The 19,925-nt window shown below is 20.9% G+C and overlaps 4 protein-coding genes across 14 annotated transcripts; 1 reads left to right on the top strand and 3 right to left on the bottom strand.

The window, feature by feature from the left end:
- Window positions 1-127: 127 nt before the first annotated feature.
- Window positions 128-4,502, bottom strand: LOC107999679 (tetratricopeptide repeat protein 8). Of its 3 annotated transcripts, none has more exons than XM_062076695.1 (8): window positions 4,349-4,502; window positions 2,290-2,482; window positions 2,051-2,183; window positions 1,816-1,960; window positions 1,282-1,706; window positions 1,047-1,218; window positions 708-914; window positions 128-630 (listed from the first exon to the last, which is right to left on the bottom strand). In XM_062076695.1, the coding sequence occupies exons 2-8, from the start codon at window positions 2,462-2,464 to the stop codon at window positions 514-516; spliced, it is 1,374 nt and encodes a 457-aa protein (XP_061932679.1). In that variant the 5' UTR covers window positions 2,465-2,482; window positions 4,349-4,502; the 3' UTR covers window positions 128-513. The 3 variants fall into 3 exon arrangements, with proteins under 3 accessions (XP_061932679.1, XP_061932680.1, XP_016915148.1); XM_062076696.1 differs by lacking the exon at window positions 4,349-4,502 and adding an exon at window positions 2,990-3,099; XM_017059659.3 differs by lacking the exon at window positions 4,349-4,502 and adding an exon at window positions 2,544-2,808.
- On the top strand, window positions 3,139-9,465 carry LOC107999681 (WD repeat-containing protein on Y chromosome). 6 transcript variants are annotated; one of them, XM_062076684.1, is made up of 18 exons: window positions 3,139-3,337; window positions 3,412-3,505; window positions 3,668-3,772; window positions 3,845-4,036; window positions 4,316-4,427; window positions 4,496-4,632; window positions 5,376-5,583; window positions 5,656-5,861; window positions 6,252-6,452; window positions 6,526-6,770; window positions 6,898-7,155; window positions 7,274-7,360; window positions 7,431-7,693; window positions 7,844-8,084; window positions 8,593-8,767; window positions 8,846-9,013; window positions 9,117-9,202; window positions 9,384-9,465. In XM_062076684.1, the coding sequence occupies exons 1-17, from the start codon at window positions 3,270-3,272 to the stop codon at window positions 9,195-9,197; spliced, it is 2,841 nt and encodes a 946-aa protein (XP_061932668.1). In that variant the 5' UTR covers window positions 3,139-3,269; the 3' UTR covers window positions 9,198-9,202; window positions 9,384-9,465. The 6 variants fall into 6 exon arrangements, with proteins under 6 accessions (XP_061932668.1, XP_061932673.1, XP_061932672.1 ...); XM_062076685.1 differs by lacking the exon at window positions 3,412-3,505 and having other exon boundaries at window positions 3,204-3,337; XM_062076689.1 differs by lacking the exons at window positions 5,376-5,583; window positions 5,656-5,861.
- LOC107999680 (inner centromere protein) lies at window positions 6,171-14,243 on the bottom strand. Of its 3 annotated transcripts, none has more exons than XM_028667594.2 (10): window positions 14,105-14,243; window positions 13,046-13,510; window positions 11,744-12,880; window positions 11,397-11,555; window positions 11,135-11,325; window positions 10,879-11,062; window positions 10,584-10,778; window positions 10,343-10,460; window positions 9,927-10,123; window positions 6,171-7,162 (listed from the first exon to the last, which is right to left on the bottom strand). In XM_028667594.2, the coding sequence occupies exons 2-9, from the start codon at window positions 13,499-13,501 to the stop codon at window positions 9,930-9,932; spliced, it is 2,634 nt and encodes an 877-aa protein (XP_028523395.1). In that variant the 5' UTR covers window positions 13,502-13,510; window positions 14,105-14,243; the 3' UTR covers window positions 6,171-7,162; window positions 9,927-9,929. The 3 variants fall into 3 exon arrangements, with proteins under 3 accessions (XP_028523395.1, XP_016915149.1, XP_028523393.1); XM_017059660.3 differs by lacking the exon at window positions 6,171-7,162 and adding an exon at window positions 7,344-7,903; XM_028667592.2 differs by lacking the exon at window positions 6,171-7,162 and adding an exon at window positions 7,344-7,669.
- On the bottom strand, window positions 13,721-19,865 carry LOC107999683 (cGMP-dependent 3',5'-cyclic phosphodiesterase). Of its 2 annotated transcripts, XM_028667595.2 has the most exons (13): window positions 19,473-19,864; window positions 19,056-19,172; window positions 18,049-18,290; window positions 17,780-17,889; window positions 17,565-17,704; window positions 17,297-17,483; window positions 17,004-17,185; window positions 16,765-16,949; window positions 16,429-16,693; window positions 16,047-16,334; window positions 15,801-15,946; window positions 15,398-15,628; window positions 13,721-14,352 (listed from the first exon to the last, which is right to left on the bottom strand). In XM_028667595.2, exons 1-12 carry the CDS (start codon window positions 19,584-19,586, stop codon window positions 15,415-15,417), a joined length of 2,190 nt encoding a protein of 729 aa, XP_028523396.1. In that variant the 5' UTR covers window positions 19,587-19,864; the 3' UTR covers window positions 13,721-14,352; window positions 15,398-15,414. The 2 variants fall into 2 exon arrangements, with proteins under 2 accessions (XP_028523396.1, XP_028523397.1); XM_028667596.2 differs by lacking the exon at window positions 13,721-14,352 and having other exon boundaries at window positions 15,038-15,628; window positions 17,565-17,620; window positions 19,473-19,865.
- Between the last annotated feature and the right edge of the window lie 60 nt (window positions 19,866-19,925).

Below are 19,925 nucleotides of genomic sequence, written 5' to 3'. Positions count from 1 at the left end.
TATTATTGTATATTAGTTATTATTATGCATCTTAGGAATTCAAATATAAATTTATATGTCAATTATCCAATTATATATATATATATAAAATATTAATTTAAGGATAAAATAACAAATAATGATTAAATAAATTATTATCAGATTGTTATATATTTATACATAAGCTTGATAAACAAAAATATGTACAAGATACAAATGAAAATTTTTATTTCATTCATTTTAAACTATATTTAATTGACTATGTATAATGTACAATTGAGAAAATATAATTATCAAGTATTTTTATTATAATTAAATTATTATTAATTATTTATTATTATATTATAATTATATTTCTATTAAAATATTCATTTTTTAATCATTTAAAAATATTAAATGAAGCAGTATTAGATCATGAGATTTATACTTTTTACATATATATATATATATTACATACATAATATTAGTTGTAAAATTAAAATCAAATATCAATAAAATAATACATTTTATATGGTATAAATAAATTTTTTCTATTCACACATGTGAAAAATATCTTTCTAATTTGTTCAGAAGAGTTCTACTATCATAATGATTAGGATATGTATTTAAAGACTTCTTTATAGCAATATAACTTGTTTGAAGATCTCCAATCTATAAAATTTTTAAAACAATAAAAGTATAATACTATATTAATATAATAACATTATTACAATATACAATTATAATACCTCGTAAGCTAAATAAGCACTATTAAAATGAGGCTCATAAATGAAGTTAGCAATATTAGCAGCAGCATGAAAATACGTTCTTGCCGCTGTTATATTTCCATTTCGAATTTGTATGACTCCAAGATTATTATGTGCTAAAGCATGTCTATTGTCATTAACGATAGCTAATTTTAGACATTCTTCCGCCATCATTATATCACCTACTGTCTAAAATATTTGATAATTAATAATAAAGTCTATATAATATAACATAATAGAAAATTTTTAATCAAACTTTTACTAAAGAAATAATTTTAAATATTATTCATATAATTAAATGTTAAAAAAAAATATACATACAATAGCAATGTGAGAAATATTATACCATATATCTGCTATATTTTCATCAGTTGAAAGAGTAATTGCTCTTTCAAAACAAGATATAACATGGTCATATTGCTGAGCATAAAAACAACATAGCCCAAGATTATTAAATAATTCGGCATTATATACTCCCATTTGTAATAATCGTCTACTCGGATAAATAAAAAATTAATTTCAATTATATAGTTACTATATCTATATTTATATTTACCTATAATATCGCAAAGCTAATTCAGGTTGATCATTATAAAAATGGTATATTCCAATACTAGCTATTGCTTCTGTATGAGAAGCATCTTCTTGAGCAATTATTTTATAATATTTTAATGACATACTCATATTATTTAATCCATCAAATATCCGTCCCATTTCCGTAAGAATATTCACATCATTATTAAAATATTCAAGACCCTTTTTACATGCATCTAAAGCTGCCAATGGTTGATCAAGTTTAATGTAAATTCTGATTAATCGTAAGATCACTTCAATAGTTTTAAAATCTCTCAGTGCTGATTTAAATTGTTGTTCTGCATCTCTAACCATTCCTAAATTATAATAACATTTACCAAGTTGTACTTTCCACCACCAATCTTTGTATTGACAAGCTTTTGTTGCTTGTACTGCTAAATCTAATGCCTATATGTGTTATAATTAATTAAAATAAAAATATAATAATAGTTAATAAAAATTATGGAATAAATGTTTCTTATTAATTACAAATATTGAATAATGTGCATTTACTTACATATCTTATATCATGTTCATAATAATATATATATTCAAATAATGATTTAGCAATACTTGGTTGATTAGCATATTTAGAAATATTTAAACGTGATAGTTGTATAAACGGTCCTCCTGGTTCTGTTAATGTGGATGCTGTACCTAATCTATAATAATGTATTTAAATTAATTTTAAATAGATAAGTTGAAAATTTATTAATTAAAATCATATTATTTAGTAATGCAAATAATTATACCTAACATTACGGCTAGAACTTGCAGTAATTGGTCTAGCTGTCATAGCAACTCTGGGTGTTCTTAAAGTTTGCTCAATTGATTGAGATATAGCAGATTGAGTAGCTGGTCGTATAATACCAGTAAGTGGTCTACCTTTAAAGAGATATCATATTTTTATGTTAAAATTCTATATTTAAATTTCCTTTTAATAACTAATACTATAATTATTTAATATTATTTTGAATTTTCAAAAATTAACCTGATTGAGTTTTGGGCCGAAGATATTGTCCTGTAAAAGAAGTACCAGGATTTTTTAAAGATGTTCCTGGTCTAGGCATAGAAGATATTGTATAATTATCTAATAAGCTTTCAGCAATTCCTTCTTCTTCTCCTTCTATATCATCTACATATACTTGTAATGTTAAGGCACGCATTTTTAAAATCCATGCAGTCTATAATAAAGATATAAAAATATAAATTATTATATAAAATTGATATTAAATGTACTTATACCTGATCAAGAGGATTTTTTTTTAATAAATCTGTACATATTGTTGTACATTCTTCATATTTTCCTCTACTGAATAGGCTCAAAGCTTTAAATAATTCCATAATTTAATAAAAAGATTAATAAAAAAGACTAATTATAAAAATACCAATTGCATTTTAAAAAAAATGTATATTTTAAAAAAACATTTTATACGAACAAAATATATTTAAATATACAATAGAATATAAGCGAATTTTCCATGCAAGAAAATATTGATTATCTTATAACTCTGTTTATAGATTAGGGAAACAAAGTATATCATTTTTTATATTTTATCTACATATTAGAATATTTAAAACATATTTAGAATTAATATTATATATCATATGAAAAATAATTATATTATTTTGCGATTGAATTATTTTTTTTATGTATTAATAAAATATTTATTTCTTCATTTGTAAAATACCTTTTATTTACTTCATGTTTTATATAATTTTTTGTATATTTAAATAATATCATTTATTGATTCATATTGATAAATATTATTTTTTCAAATAACATCATATCATTTTTATATATATTAATGAATATTAATTAAAAAGTAACAAAGTACTATCTTATACATTCGTTTTATATATGTCAAAATTTGACAAAAATGTTTGACAAATCTATTTGTCATATTATCTTTATTTATATTATATACAATTGATGATAGATTATGATCTATAATTCATATAATTACAAAAATGGAATTTTTTGATAGTACTTATAATAATAATGGTTTTGATAATGGCTTTGATGCCGATAATAATAGGTTAGTAAAAATAATAATGTTTGAAATATTTCATAAAATTAATTCATTATTGTATAATCCATTTTTTTATTTAGCATTCAAAAAGCTTTTATAGATTTTTTTGAAACGAAAAGTATACAAGAACAATGCACAGAAGAATCTTTAATTCAACTGCACGAAGCGTTTTTGGTATTCACAAATTTAAAAAATTTAATATTTTTAAAAACTTTCAGAAATAAATTAATAAAATTATAATTAATATAATATAAAAAAATTAAATTGCTAAAATTTATATTTTTATTATTTATATATTTAATATAATAATTTTTATTTTTTATTATGAATGTATAGGCTTCACCAAATGAAGAAATGAATATTGATCAATTATATGATGCGTTTGAAAATATATTGCATATTAAAATGCCAGAAGATGAATTTAAAATTTTATTTAGAAAAGTAATAATGAAGATTTATTATTTTATCTTTATGTTTTTTATTAACATACATAATTTTTTTTATTAATAATAGATAAACTTAAAAGGAGATGGAAATATTACATGGAATGAATTTATTTCTTATTTATTAGTGGAATTCCAGAAAAAAGATATTTCATTACAACTACGAATATTGAAACTTCCTATAACTGGTATTCCTCAAATCTTGAAATCACATCATCGTACAGCTATACACAAAATTATGTTTTATCCCGAAATATTACCTGTATAAGTATATTTATATTTAGTTTATATTCACAATATAAATTCTACAATTTGTAAATTTATATTTACAAATAGAGAAAGAGTAACAATATTGCATATATATATATATATATATAAATTAAAAAATTTATAAGTAGAGAAAGTCTATGACATAAAAAACAAAAATCGTTTGATTGATACATTTTTTTATAATTACTTATTATATAACATATTTATTCTTAATAATAATATTATTACATTGTTATTAATTATTAAAAAATAATTTTATGCATATACTTAGGACAGGACTACAAGTTTTCATAGAGGATCTTACCTGAGCGTGACTAAGGAAGGAATTATAAATTATTGGTCGTTAGATTTAAAATACGAACGTAGTGCAAAATCTGTAAATCGTTAGTAATTTTATTTTATATCTTTTTTTTCTATACACACTTATGTTAATTTTTCAAATGTTTTTCAGCATCTTTGAAAGTTCAACAAACTTTAATAACTGATATGATAGTAATGCCTGATATACAAGTAGTGTGTACGAGTTCCACCGAATACGATTTAAGATTTTACGATACAGAGGCAAAAAAGTTTGATCTTCGAATAATGGTTGGTTATATTTTTCTAAATAAATATTAATCTTGATTAATTAAATAAATTCATTATTTATAAAAAAAGTTTTTAAAAAATACATATTAAAAATTTTACAATCAGATAACAGGATTGGAAAATGCAGTTATTTGTATGGCTTATTACTTCAGTAAAAATATCAAAGAGGAATCGCATTTTGTATTTGGAGATATGAGTGGATCTGTTAAAATCATAATTTTTAATCCATTAGACAAAGGACCGTTTAAACATGATCCTCAACGTGATACGTTATTCATTCGTTACGATTCTGTACTTAAGGCAAATAATTTACTTTAGAATTTTTTAAATTTTAATAAATCTCCCATAATATTCTACTTCTTCATTAATTATACTATAGTACTCTTGAGTCCATTATTCATTTTATTGAAATTTTTTTCAATATTCTTATTTCAAAAATTCTAAAAAAAATTAGAATTTTAATGTTTTCTACTTTCTTATTCAATAAATTTATTAACTATTGAAAACTTTCTTCATAATATAATAAAATGATATTTTAGCAATAATATTTAAAATATTCAAATAAAAAATTTCATTCATATTTAGATGGATTTAATAACAATATAAATATTTTGTTTTTAAAAAACTTTTATGAAAATTTATGAAAGAAATTTAAAGAAAATTTATTATTAATTATGATTAGATTTTATATATATTACATGTATAAATTAATATATTTTAATAAGTTAAAATCTATGTTATAGGGCGAATTGAAAGGAATCAGAGTTTTAGAATTTAAAAATGTTCATACAAATTGGGTGAAACAAGTAGCCTATTACGGAACTTTAAGATCTTTTATATCTAGTAGTAGATGTAGTATTTGTTCTTTGTTAATAAGCGATCTTACAAAGGCTAAAACTCAATATAGATTTAAAGTTAATATGGGTATATCTTGCTTCACTTTTTGCGAAGGTATATTTAGCTATAAAAAAAAGTTTTTATTCATTTATTTATATATATATTTTTAAACATTTATCTATTTAGAAGTTCAATTATTAGTAACTGGTGGACCAGATTGCATAGTTCGAATTTGGAACCCTTATGTAACAAGAAGACCAAATTCTATATTTCAAGGTCATCGCGCAGGTATTTGCGCCTTAGTTGTTCAAGACGCTGGTAAACGCGTGTATTCTCTATCAAAGGATAGATGTATCAAAGTGTGGGATGTATTAGCTCAATCTTGTATTCAGGTTTTAATAATAACAATAATATTAATATATTAAAATATTTGTACTTAATTTTTGTTAAGAAATATGATTAATATTTATTTTGATACAAATATAATTTTTATTTGGATCAATTAGCATGTTTTATATTTAAAAAGAAATATTTAATTCATAATTAAAAAAATAAAATATTTAATTGATTTGTCTAATACAAACTTTATGTCCATTAACTATTTTGATAGAAATTATTACTTACAAAGGAAATACAAATATTTTTAAAAGAAATTCTATATGAACATTCTATAATATAAACATAAAATATTTTCAAAAATATTTCAGTTAATTAATATTTTATTTACAGAAATAGAATAATATTAATTAAATAATAATATAAAATTTAATTATTTTACATAGACATACAATGGTCTTCCTAGTGAATTAGGGGAACATACAACAATGACTATAGTGTATAATACATTAAATCGTAAAATGATTGTTGCTGGTGCAATAATTGCAATAATTGTTTGTGATCCTCAAGTTGATGAAGAAGAATCTGATGGCTTTACACATACAAAATCTGTCTCTTGTGTTTTATATAATCATCTCTATAAAGTGGTAATTTATATTTTTTGTAATCTCTACATCAGAAATTACATTATTTTATTTAATTATTTATACAAAAACTTAGGTAGTTTCAACTGGATTAGATTCTTGTATAATAATTTGGGATCCATGGCTTGGAAATCGCTTATTCTTAGTAACACATGCACATAGCAGATTTTTGTATGGCCAGTTTCATGATATTGAAATTACTGCTGCATGTTTTGATGAATCTGAACAATTATTAGTAACAGGTGCTCGAGATGGAACATTAAAAATATGGCATTTTAATACTGGTACTTGTTTACGAAACATGGAACTTGAAACTCAATGGTATATTCCTATTATATTATGTTATTTTTTTCTATTAAGAGTTGCTCTAGCTACTTTTGTTATTTATTACTAAGTTATATAATATCAAAATATATTTCTTATACGTTTATTTCATTATTCTATATAGTGAAGTAACAAGTTTAGTTTGGTTGGAAAATCGAATTTTGTGCAGTAGTTGGAACCGCCAAGTTGTAGAATTCGCAATTTCCGATGCGTATATCTATAAAAAAAATTGGGGGCTAATTCATACTGATGATATTCTTTGTTCAGCTATGTGGTATCCTCAAGTATTGGCTACAGCAACTTTTAATGGAGAGATAATTCTTTGGAGATTAGAAACAGGCCAACCATATCGGAAATATAAAGTTAACGAACCAATGGCGCGGTAAGATCTGAAAGATTAAAAATATTAAAATGAAACGAAGATATAAATAATAAATTAAAAAATTTTTTAAAAACAGTATATTATAAAAAATAAATTTGAATTAATTAATGTTACACAGATTTAGAATAAAATATCTACAAAATGACAAAACAAATGAAAAAAATAAATCGGAAGAAATTACAAAAGAATTCATTTCGTTACAAAGGTATTCTATATACCATTATTATATTTTTGTAAAAAAAATTTGAATCACAATTACAATCATTTGTTAATAGTCAATATGAAACAGTTTCTAAACATCAAGAATCTGCATTGAATATTACACGAATTGTTGCTGTTCGATCTATGATATTTTTAAATGCTCGATCAGTTAAACCTGATGTCGGAACATTATTGGTTTCTCTTGATTCCGGTTTAATACAAGTATGGACTCATCATCCGGCTGGAGGATTTTTAGAAGCTTTTTCAGTTATTCATACTGTACGTGATTGTGCATTAGCGTTAGCAACTGATCCTGAAAATCATTTTCTTGTAACAGGTAAAAAAAAAATTTCTCATTTTTATTTTTAATTAATTGTTAAAAATTATTTTTGTATATAATTAATGCATAATATATAATTAATACAAAATCTATTGATATAAAAAAACAAGAAATCGATTGGAAAGTAAATTCATTTTTATAATTTAGGACATTGTGCTGGATATATTAAAGTTTGGTATCTTGCAAATTATTTGGTATCAGATCCTCCTGAAATAGATATGATTAATTTACGGTTAGAATTTCCATTTTTATGGAAAGATAGACTTTTGGGCAGAGCAAAAAGAGCTGTAAAAGATCAACCTTTACCACTTTTACTTTCATCTGTACGTGGTCATTTAAAATCTATTACATCTGTACAAATAATTCCAGATGCACGCATTATTATTAGGTAAAAATAAGATTTTTTTGAATTAATATTTTTTATATCGAGCTAGTATAATATTCTCATTTTTATTAATATAATTAATATTTTGTCTCATTTATTTTCAAAATATTTTGTTCGAGATAGAAATGATTTTCCTTATTATAATTTATTGTAACTTCTTGATTCCAAATATTATACTAACTCGGAAATCAATATAAATATTAATATAATATTTATTTTATGAACTTCAAAATTATTTTTATGCACATTTATGTTATAATATTATAATAATTATTCATATAAAAAAATTTTTTTTTGAATATATCTTTTTTTAATTTTTTTCTTTAATAATAAATTTTAACAAATTTTATTTAATTATGAATTTTCAATTCATAATTTTTTCAAGAAAATTTTTAAATATTTAAAATAATCTTTATTAAATTTTTATTATTTAAATTTATTATTATATTATTATTATTAAAACATAAAATTCATGCTATTCTTTTTCCTAATTTTATTAATCTTTGCTAAGCGCTAGTACAGATCATTCTGTACGTTTGTGGACATTTGGCGGACGTTATATTTCAACTTTTGGAACATTTAAACCTTGGTCACCAATTTTACCAATGATTCCAACTTATCAGTATTTTAAAGATTACAGATTACCACCAGATATTAAAAAAGTTGCTAGTTCTACTACATTAAAAGTAATTAATGTTTTTTGCAACCATTATCAATAAAAACAATGTTTAATTATTAATTTACTATTATATAAATCTAAAAAGGTTCTTGAAGGAGGGATTAGCGAAATAACCGATTCTGAGATATCAAAAACAGCTTTTAAAACAGATTATATTATGATCAATGGAGAAAGACTTACTATTAGCATGATGGATAAAGCAACATTAATGTTGCTTATAGATTATCCAATTTTAGATACTTCTCTACCATATGTAAATATTTTTATATTTAATATAATTTTGTCTATTACAAAAATAATATTACATTAAAAATATTAAATATTATACGTAATTTGTAATAAAAATAATATTACAGATACCTATATATACACACTTAAGATTAAGACCTTTGGAAATCATTCAACCACCAAAAATACCAGCATTACTACAAAAATAATTAACGTAAGCTATTTAATTAATTAATTTATTAAATTCATTTTTATTTTTATAAATTGATTTGTTCCAATTATTATTAATAATAGTCTATATAAATTATTATGTATTATATATAATATATATATATATATATATATATATATATATATTATAATTTAAATACATATTTGTAATATTTTTTTTTTAGTAAATAAACGTAATCACTGTCATAAAATCACGTAAAAAAGAAAATATTTTGAAATGTCATCAAAATAAAAGGTAATATCGCATTAATGTTTCACTTTAATAAATCCTTTATTACAAAAAAAAAAAAAAAAAAAAAAAAAAATTCATTGGTTATAAATAAATAAATGAATAAAATCTGATCAAATAAATGAATAAAATCTTCTTTTTGTTAAAAAGTTATATGAATATAATTATTTATTACTTATTATTAATTAATTGTATGATAATTCTCTTTTCTGCCAATCTTAATGTAATAAAAATGATACATATAGATAAAAAAGAATAGTAAAATCTGATCAATATAATAGAAATAATATTCATTGATTAGTTTAAAAATTAACAAATGGAATGATATTACATACATTGATATATCAAAAAAATATATATTATTTTTCAATAATAGTTAAGATGTAATATTTTTTTCTATATTACATATACAAAATATAACAAGTACTTCTATAAGGCACAAATTGAAATCAATAATATTTGACTTAATAAATTATACCTTTCATTCAGTTTCCATCATGGAATAACGCGGAGGTGTCTTCCAGATTGCACTGGATGTACGTTTTAATTTATTTCTATCTATGCCATGAAACAGTTGAGTCAAATCTGGTGTGCACTTTCTGGTATCAAAGAATTTAAAAACTGCTTTTTCCGGAATATATCGTTGTATTGCAAGTTGAGTTTTACGTACTTGCGCTAAAAGTAATAAGAATTCAAATATATAAAAAATTTATTTATTATTTATTTTGTTTGATAATTATAAAAATAAATATTCACGCAAAACCAAAGCTTTTAAAAATTCATACTTATTTATAAACAATATCATAAAAATATAACAACAATTATTGAGACTTTTATTAATAAGTATGTAAAATGATTAAAATTTTTATTTTTATTTAAACAAAGTATACTTACATTGCGCCCAATATGGAATTGTATGCTTTGGTTTAGTTTCATCATCTGAATCATCATCGTCAGGTTCACTGTCCAAAATGTAAGTTGTTGGTCCATTATATTTAGATCCATATTTTGTCTAAAATATTAAATTAAGAATAAATTGTATTTTTGTAAAAATAATAAAACAAACAAAAAAACATTTTATTAATTTAATAATTTTATAATTAAAAATTTTATTATTAATAATTAAAAATTTTACTTGTGCAAGCATTTGATTTTTAGCTTTCATTGCTTCAATCGCAGCTTGTTGTTGAGTTCTTAATTCAGCTTCTTTTCGTCTTTCAGCTTCCTGTTCTCGGCGTCTTTGTTCAGCTAATATACGTTCTGCTTCTTCTTGTTCTTGTAAACGTTGCAAACGAAGTTGTTCTTCTTGTTTTCTCCTTTCTTCTTTTTCCTGAAAATTAATATAATTATAATTTAATTTTCTGAATATATAAAAATCACTTTTATTTACTTTTGGTTCATGTTTATTTTGTAAATTATTAATTTTATACCTGAGCTCGTTGTAATTGAGCCAAACGTTTTTTTTCCATTTCTTCTCGTTGTTTCTCCTGCAATTGTTGCGCTAAACGTGCTTTTTCTTCTCTTTCTTTTTCAGCTTTTTGACGTTTTTCCATATCTTGTTTTTCTTTTGCTTCTCTTGCTAATTTATTTCTTAATTCTTTTTCTTGTCTTTTCCTTTATATAAAATATATTTCATATATTTTTTAGTAATATATATATATTAGTTTAAAAATTATTATATTTTACCTTCTTTTTTCTTCTGTTTGAAGTCTCAATGCCTCTTCTCGTTTTTTTCTTGCATCCTCTTCGTTTAATTTTCGTTTTTTTTCATCTATTTTATCTAATGAATTACGTTTATTGACTGATTTTGGAGCTTGAATTAAAGATTCTACCGATGTAATAATATTTGAACGCACAGCACTTAAAGGTTTATTATTCTAAAATTAAAATATTATACTTTTAAAAAAATAGTATTAATAATATAATATAAAAATCAATAAATTCTTACATTTGTGTTAATTTGATTTGATGGAGTATGAGGAATGCGATTAACAGATAATGGTAATTGAGTCTTTGTTTTAGTTAATGGAGTGGTCTTCTGTTGTTGTTTGTAGTTTATTTTTTCCATTGAAATTATTTTAATTTTTTGTGCCGATTGTAGTTTATTCTAAAAATAAAATTGAAAATATAAATTTACAATTAAAAAAGTAATTCATATTTTTAAATAATTTTAAATTTTTTGAGATTATGATATATATTATACATAATAATGCACATTATATGTATTATTTATAATATATATTATAAATAATGTTTATCTAACAATTTTTCTTTATATTTTTTTACTTTAAATACCTCTTTGTGTTCATCAATATCCTTATTCTGCTTTGCTAGTGAAATTTTTTTGGCTTTTGCAAGTGATTTTCGTGCCAATTTATGAGCAACTGTTTTCTCTGTAATATTCATATTTTCTAAAGCTTCTGCTTGTGCAGCAGCTCTAGCACGAGTTTTTGTTCTAGTTATTCTAGTGGGTACATCAATATCAACAACAGGTTTTGGACTATTCATGCCTACTTGCTCAAATGCTTCAACTCTTTTTTTTACAGATTCCTTAGCATATGGACTAAACAAAGCATTCGATTTATATGTATTTCTCATTTCCTGGAATCCTGTATTAATAATTGTGCTAATTTCCTTCAAAGTTGGTTTCGCTGGAGTATTAGGTATTCCATCATCACTTGATGTTGTAGAATTATTTAAACGTTTTTGTCGTTTTCTAATTTCTTGTTTTTTAATATTTGCTTTTGGTTTTTTCACTTCAGGGGATGATTCATCTTCTGTGAGTAATTCATCAAATTCTTTATTAACCATGGCTTGTTTTAATTGATGCATTCTATATTGTAGAGCCATTGAGGAAGGTGATGGAGAAGATGGTATTTTAAAAGTTCTGAATTCTGTCTTTTCAACTGTTTTTTGTTCATTACTATTTCTGATATTATTATCTGAAGTTTTTTTAATTGTCACAGTCTCATTTAGTTTTACTGTTGATAAAGGTTCCAAAACTACTGTAGCATTCATAATTTTTTGTGTAGTAAAAGTAGAATTGAAATTCATTGTAGAATTCATAATAGGAGTAGGTTTTCCAATTGCATCCTCATACATTGAAGGTTCATCAATATCATTTGTTATTGGTGCAATGAGTGTATCATCGATATTATTAGATTTTTTATTTTTCATATTTTCACTTTGTGAAAAAGTTCTTTTTCTACTTGAACTTCTTGTTCTTATTGAAGAAGATAATTCATTTTTTTCTTGTTCTATTGTATGTACTATTATAGGAGAATGGTTTTGTAAATTTATATCTGTAATTTTCTTTAAAAGAGTTTCATTTTTCTCTTCTGTTTTACTATGTTTTGTAGGACCTTGTGAGGTATCTTCATCTGAACTACTTCTAGCAGATTTTTTTCTTTTAGATGCACTTTCACGTTTCTTCTAAAAATTTAAAAATATTTTTTAAAAAATTTAATTTATTAAAAATTAAAATTAAAATTAATATATTGATTAACTAATATTATACATTATCATCAGGTATTGAGAATAAAAATTAGTATTACACAATATATAATTACATTACATATAAAAAGCTATAATACCAACATTTAAAACAATGTCTCCTTCAAAGTTTGATGGTCTTCGTAATTTTGTATTAAGTGATATTGATTGCTGCATTTTAATATTATTTGCAGCTTTCATTGAGGCTTCTCTTTTTTTCCGACCAATAGTTTCTTCTATATTTTCATTTTTTATATTTTTATTTTCTGTTTTTTCATTTATTACACTAATATTTGATAATGTATTATCAATAATAATAATATCATTTTCTGGAATAGTTTCAATACATTGAATGCCTCTTTTCCTTAGAACACTTGGTGTCTTTGTAATTAAAGGTCCAGAAGCTGATTGTGGTATTTGAGCAATTAAACTATGTAAATAATTCAAAGTATCTTGTAAATTATCATTAATAGACTTTTTAACTTCTTGACAAGTATTATGGATATTCATAAGATCCTTGGTAATCATTTCTTTAATTCTATTTTTTGATCTAGTACCCATATTTAAAATCTATAAAATATAATCATATAAATACTTTAGATATAAATTAAAATATTATTACATTTAAGTAAAAAGTAAAGTTTTAAGTAAAAATATATATGTAAAAAGTAAAATATTATATATAAAATATATGTAATATTATATATAATAATACAATCAGTACGTGAATTATGGTTAAAGTTGTAATATAATAAAAATTAATAATAAATAATATAATTGTTTTTATTAACACAATTTTATTTAAATATATTATATTATATATTATATTACATATTATATTATATTATATATAATTCTTCATAAATAGTAAAATATTTAAAAATATTTATAAATAGTAAGTAATAACATAATATTCAATAATAAAAATGATGAAGAAATGATAAAATAGTTAAATAATAAAAAATAAATTTAATTCAATTACGTATATGTATAATTATAATAATTTGTTTTTTATTGATTTTAATTGAATTCACAATTTAATTAATATCAATAAATTTATTATTATATTAAATAAATATCAAAGTAATATAAAAATACATACAAACATATTTTAAAGGAAATAAATTAGGGGATTGAGATATATTTATTAATATATTTGCTTACCTTTTACATTTGTATAAAAACTGAAAAATTATAAATATAATTTTCACAACAAGAATAAATAAATTACACAAATTAGTGTCTTTCAATGACAAAATATATAAAAGAACGGAAATCCTTAACGACAATCTCCATTTCGTGTCATAGGCGGGATCGTGCAAGTTTTATCCCTCAAATACATAACGAATTTTCAGTTTAATTTGAATCACTGCATTTAACGCCATCTATTCTCGCGGGCGCGCCATTTTCTTCTAAAATTTAAATAACATCCGATTCTATTTGATTGGTTGAACTTATAATCAGTACTTGAAGATTTTTAATCAAACTAGATATAAAAATAGAATGTTTTATCATCCATTTTTATCATTTATTTGATTATTTTTTTTGCTTATTGAATTTTTTTATAATTTTTTTAATTTCAAAGATATTTCTTCTATATTACTTGTTAACTCTATATTCTAACTATAATATATGTGTATATATATTTATAATTGCTATTTTTTGCAAACTGAATATTTTTTTATAATTTTTTTAATTTTAGAAATAAATATATATACATAAAATGAATCTTTTTATTTTCATCACTTGAAATATACTATTTATTTTTTAAAATATTGTATTGTTTTATTTTTTATCAATTATGATATTTTATATATTATTTATTTTTATATAATATTTTTATATGAATTATATTATAAAAGTTTTGTTAAAAATTTTTAAAAATATATTTTAATTCAATTCTATATTTTTAAAATCAAAGTTTATTCTTCTTACCTTTATAAACATATATATTACCTTTTATAAACAAAAATTTATAAACAATATATTACCTTTATAAACAAAAATTTTATTAAAATAATATTAAATGATATTAAATAATAATATAATATATCAAATACATATTAAATATAAATATATAATAATAAGCATAATAGGCACTTATTTAAAAAATATATTTTCAAAAGATAAAATATATATATAATTCATAATTATACATATATTATATATAAATATATATTTATATACTTTACATATTTACATGCTTTAATCTAAAATAATATTATAGATTACATTAAATTTCTAATTTCTAATATATATTATAATATATTATATATTATACATTAAATTTATAATATATTTTTAGAACGCCAGCGCTCTTATAAAGAAAAATTTTTTTTAATTCTTATTATATAATAATTAATAATTAATAGACTTATTTTTTACTTGTAAATTTAAAAATGTCATGATTTATATATGTTAAAATTTTTTTTATATTCATTCATAATAAATATATACCTTTACATTATTGTATATTATTTTAATGTTGAATCATTAAAATCTTTTTTACGTTGAGCATAAAGTTCTGCTACTTCTTTTTCAAAACTAGGATTCAATAGAATATTTAAACTTTTCATTCCTTTTTCCATATATTTTTTAAATACATTTTTAGATTCTTCCCATAAATCTCGATTTTCTTTCAGCACATCAATAAGTGGTTGTATCATTGGAAATAATTTAGAAAGATTACTAAAAAAATAATAATAATAAAACAAATAAGAACTAAAATAATTTGATTAAATAAAATGAATAATCAAATAATATAATAATAGCATAATAATAGCATAATAATAACATAATAATAATTAAATAAATTTTAAATTTAATTTTTATCAAAAATAGTTATATTAAAAATGCTTACATAAAAAGTGGAAGAACTACATTTGTAATGAAATGAATTTGAAGATCTGGTATAGATGCTCGTTCTCTATCCATCATTTCTATAGGAGAAGTACCCATACTTTTTTCCAAATCTCCTTGTGAAAAAAATTCTTCATAAATTTTTTCCTAGAAGATAAATTTTTTACAAGAAGAAAAAAGTACATAAATTTTTGAATGAATTATTTTTTTATAGAAATATATCTAAATTTAAAATTTGATATATTACTGCAGTTTTTTTAGTAATTTCCCAATATTTAATTTGATCACTAAGATCACAACATGTCATAAGCATATCCATTAATAATTTTTTATGTGTAAGATTATTTTTATCAAATTTATCTTTAATCATTATTTCCTGTTTTTTTATTTTTCGAAAATGAGATGCTAAATCTGTTGCAAGTATATTATTCTTCAACATATTTAATATTTCAGCATATTCTTTACTATTAAAATTCTCAAATATATTGCAACCTTCTGTATTTAAAATACACATGGTTTGTGCAAAATGATGTCTCTGTTAAATGTTGAAAATGTTGAAAATAACAAGTTATTCTGTTAATGACTCTTATTACAATAATTTTATTGTTAATGTTTTATTGTTAATTTACCTCCATTACAGAACCTTCAGAACTGTATAGAGTAGCTAAAACTGTAGAACTTATTGTTTGAAACATATTATTTGTTCCTCTATGATCTATATCATGACATAAACAAGATACTAAAAAAGTTAAAGCTTCTAAATGTGTTAAATAATTTTCATTAATAAGATTTAAATTTTTTATTAATAAATATGCAAAATGTGTCACTGAAAATGCATGTATCCAATTATGATATGGTGCATCTCTATATCCTTTTTTTACATACAATAAAAATCTGTAATAAATATTTTAATTAATATTTTACTTTTATTATATTAATTTTATATCAAAAATTTTATAAATTACCTGATTAAAGTTGACAATTTCAATTTCCAATATTTAATAAGACCTAAGTCATCAAACATTTTAATTATATAACAAGGTATAGTGTCATAAGGTACATCTCTAGGAGAAAATTCAAATTTATTAAAGTTTTCTATATCATGTTTATCCTTACAGTTCAAAATTACTTGAATACTTTCTTCATCTATCTATATTGAAAATAAAAATCAATAAAAAATATTTATATCTTAAGAAAATTTTACCTTCATATGATACATCATCACTTCATTACTAAGTTTACTTCTTGCTTGAGCAATTTGCATTTTTTTATAAACAATACTATGCATTAGAGAAATACCGCAATAAATACTAAATGCTGTTGCAACTTCTTCATCAAAAACATCAAAGTATAATCCATTTTTTTTGTTACAAAGTTGTGCAACACCTATAATTACAATCACATTATAGTAGACAATTTTTTTATATTTTAAAAATGTAAAAATAATGTTATTAAAAAATTTAATTTTTTTTTGTGATATACAACAATAATTTTTACCTATAATTTTTTCTTCATCTCTAATTGGAAAACATAAAATATTTCTTGTCTTAAATCCTGTTAATTGATCTATACCAGGATAAAAAAGAGGATGTTCATATGCATTTTTAATATTAAGCACTGTTCCACTAGTTGCAACATGACCTGCTATACCTTGTCCTATTGGTATTCTCATTTCTTCCAGAGACTAGAAATAATTATATCCTTAATTTTATATATATTTAAGCATATATTTAAGTTTTTAAGTTTTTTTAAAATTTAAACTCACTTTATCTATAATAATACCATCAAATACTTTAGCAACTAGATCTTGTTGTTCAGGATCTAATAAAAATAATGAACAACGTTCTGCATTTGTTAGATTTTTAGCTTCTATCATTATTTCTCTCAATAAATCAGAAATCTCTCCTAATTATTAATATATAAAAAAATGATAAATATATAAATTTTTGTATACTAATTTTTTAATAATGATAATATTACCTAAATATATGAAAAGTTTTTTAGAAACAGCAAGTAATTTTTGACATTGTAATTTCAATCGAGTTTCTTCATAACATGTGAGTGAATTTAGAAGAAATCCTAAGCAAAATCTATATTAAAGAAAAAATATCCAAATATATCTAAAGAAAAATATTTCTTTAATGAATATAATTTTAATATTTCATAAAATTGCTATATTATTCTACAATTTAATTAATTAATTTTCAATATAAAAAATAATGATAAATCATAATAAAAAAAAATATTACCTAAAACAATCTTGTACTATTGCACATTTACATATAATTTCATTTTTGGAATCATTATCAATCAAACAAACTAATAAAGCTATATAATTCTGTTTAGGATGTACTATAGGAATAGTTAAAAATGAATTTGATGTTGAACATATTGGTTGAAGATGATATAATAATTCTTCATTAAGCATTGTCATATCTATAGCAGTTGGCTTTTTATTTTGTATAGTTTTATGTAAAATATTATTTGATATCTAAAAAAAAGAATTACATAAAATTATATATATATATATATATAATAAAATATATTATTAATTTTAAAATTATTTAATTATATTAATTTTGAATAAAATATATATTATTATTATATTATTATATATTATTATGTATTATTTAAATTTTTTAACTTATTTATAAATGTAATGATTATAATTTTTATATATATAAATAATAAATATATAAATTAAAATTTTAAGTACATAATAAATTAATTATATTATTTTGTTTAAAAAGTTTTATAATTAACTTTGCAGAAAAAAATGACAAAGATAAAATAAGATTTATAATTAAATATATAATACGTATATTTATAAATAAGAATAAATTATGTTATCATTAATAATTATATTTCTATAACTAAAAGTTTCATATTATATCAATAATACTTTTTTTTATGGTTTCTTTTATGTACATTTCTAAGAATTCTATTTGAGGATTAAACACTGCTAAGCAATCTCTATTTATAATATATGACATTCTTGAAAACATCATTACATTTCAAAAATTTTCCAATATAAAGTTTGTTGCAAATTTCATTAAATATTATAAAAATATTAAATAATAATAAGATAAAAAATTTTTTAAAGTTAATAAAAGATTGATGATTTCATTTATTTATTCTTTATAATTGCAAAAAATAATATTCTTTATAATTGTATAAAAAATAATATTCAAAAAATAAACAATCTTATTATTATAATTTATATTATATTAGTATAATATAAATAATTTTTACTTACAGGAAATCTTAATTCTCTATCTAAAATTTTTTCTCCTATTACATGAATTATCATTTCTTCTGATTTTGCTAAAATTGGTATAAGAAAACATAATTTTGTATTTGTTGCAGTTTGGATCTATAACATTAAAAATTTGCAATTAAAATGATATTTAATTTTAAAAATAATATATAAATATTTCTTGTATTATGAATATTTTAACAAATATATATTATAAACAATTTATAAATAAATAATACTTATTTTAATGTAAAATAAAATTATTATATTATTATTATATATTTATATTTCATGGAAAAAAATATTTTTTATAAAAAAAACATTTAATCATTAAAAAATTGTATAAAAAATTGCAACATCTTTAAAAGAATCATGCCGCGAAAAATTACACACAAAAGTAATGACTATATTACTCACATATTTATTTAATTTTTGTTGTGATTGAGGATAAGAAAGATAATACATATCTTCTAGAAGTGAAAGAATTTGTTCCATTTGTGATGTGTTCAAATTAATTAAACTCATTTTCATTGATTCTACTATATTTTTTATCCAACTAACTTTTATAAATCATACAATTTAATCATATCTATTATTTTTTTATTTTAAATTTCATTTTTCGCAAATATAATATAAAATGATCTTTAATAATTGTCTATTGTTTTTTTAATGTTCATGAAAAACATTTATTTCAATTATTTTTTAAATTTAAATTAACTGTCAAACCACAGGAAAAGCATGTTACAAAGCTCACTACAATCTTTATCTCTATAGAGCTTTGCTTTCTACGTACTTATGTATTTCTTCAATCATGAATAAGTGATATATGTAAGGTTTACATCTTACGTCACTTTTTAAAATTTTTTTTAT

This window comes from Apis cerana, linkage group LG6, assembly GCF_029169275.1.
Source record: "Apis cerana isolate GH-2021 linkage group LG6, AcerK_1.0, whole genome shotgun sequence".
NCBI lineage: Eukaryota > Metazoa > Arthropoda > Insecta > Hymenoptera > Apidae > Apis > Apis cerana.
This window is presented reverse-complemented; position numbering and strand designations above follow the sequence as displayed.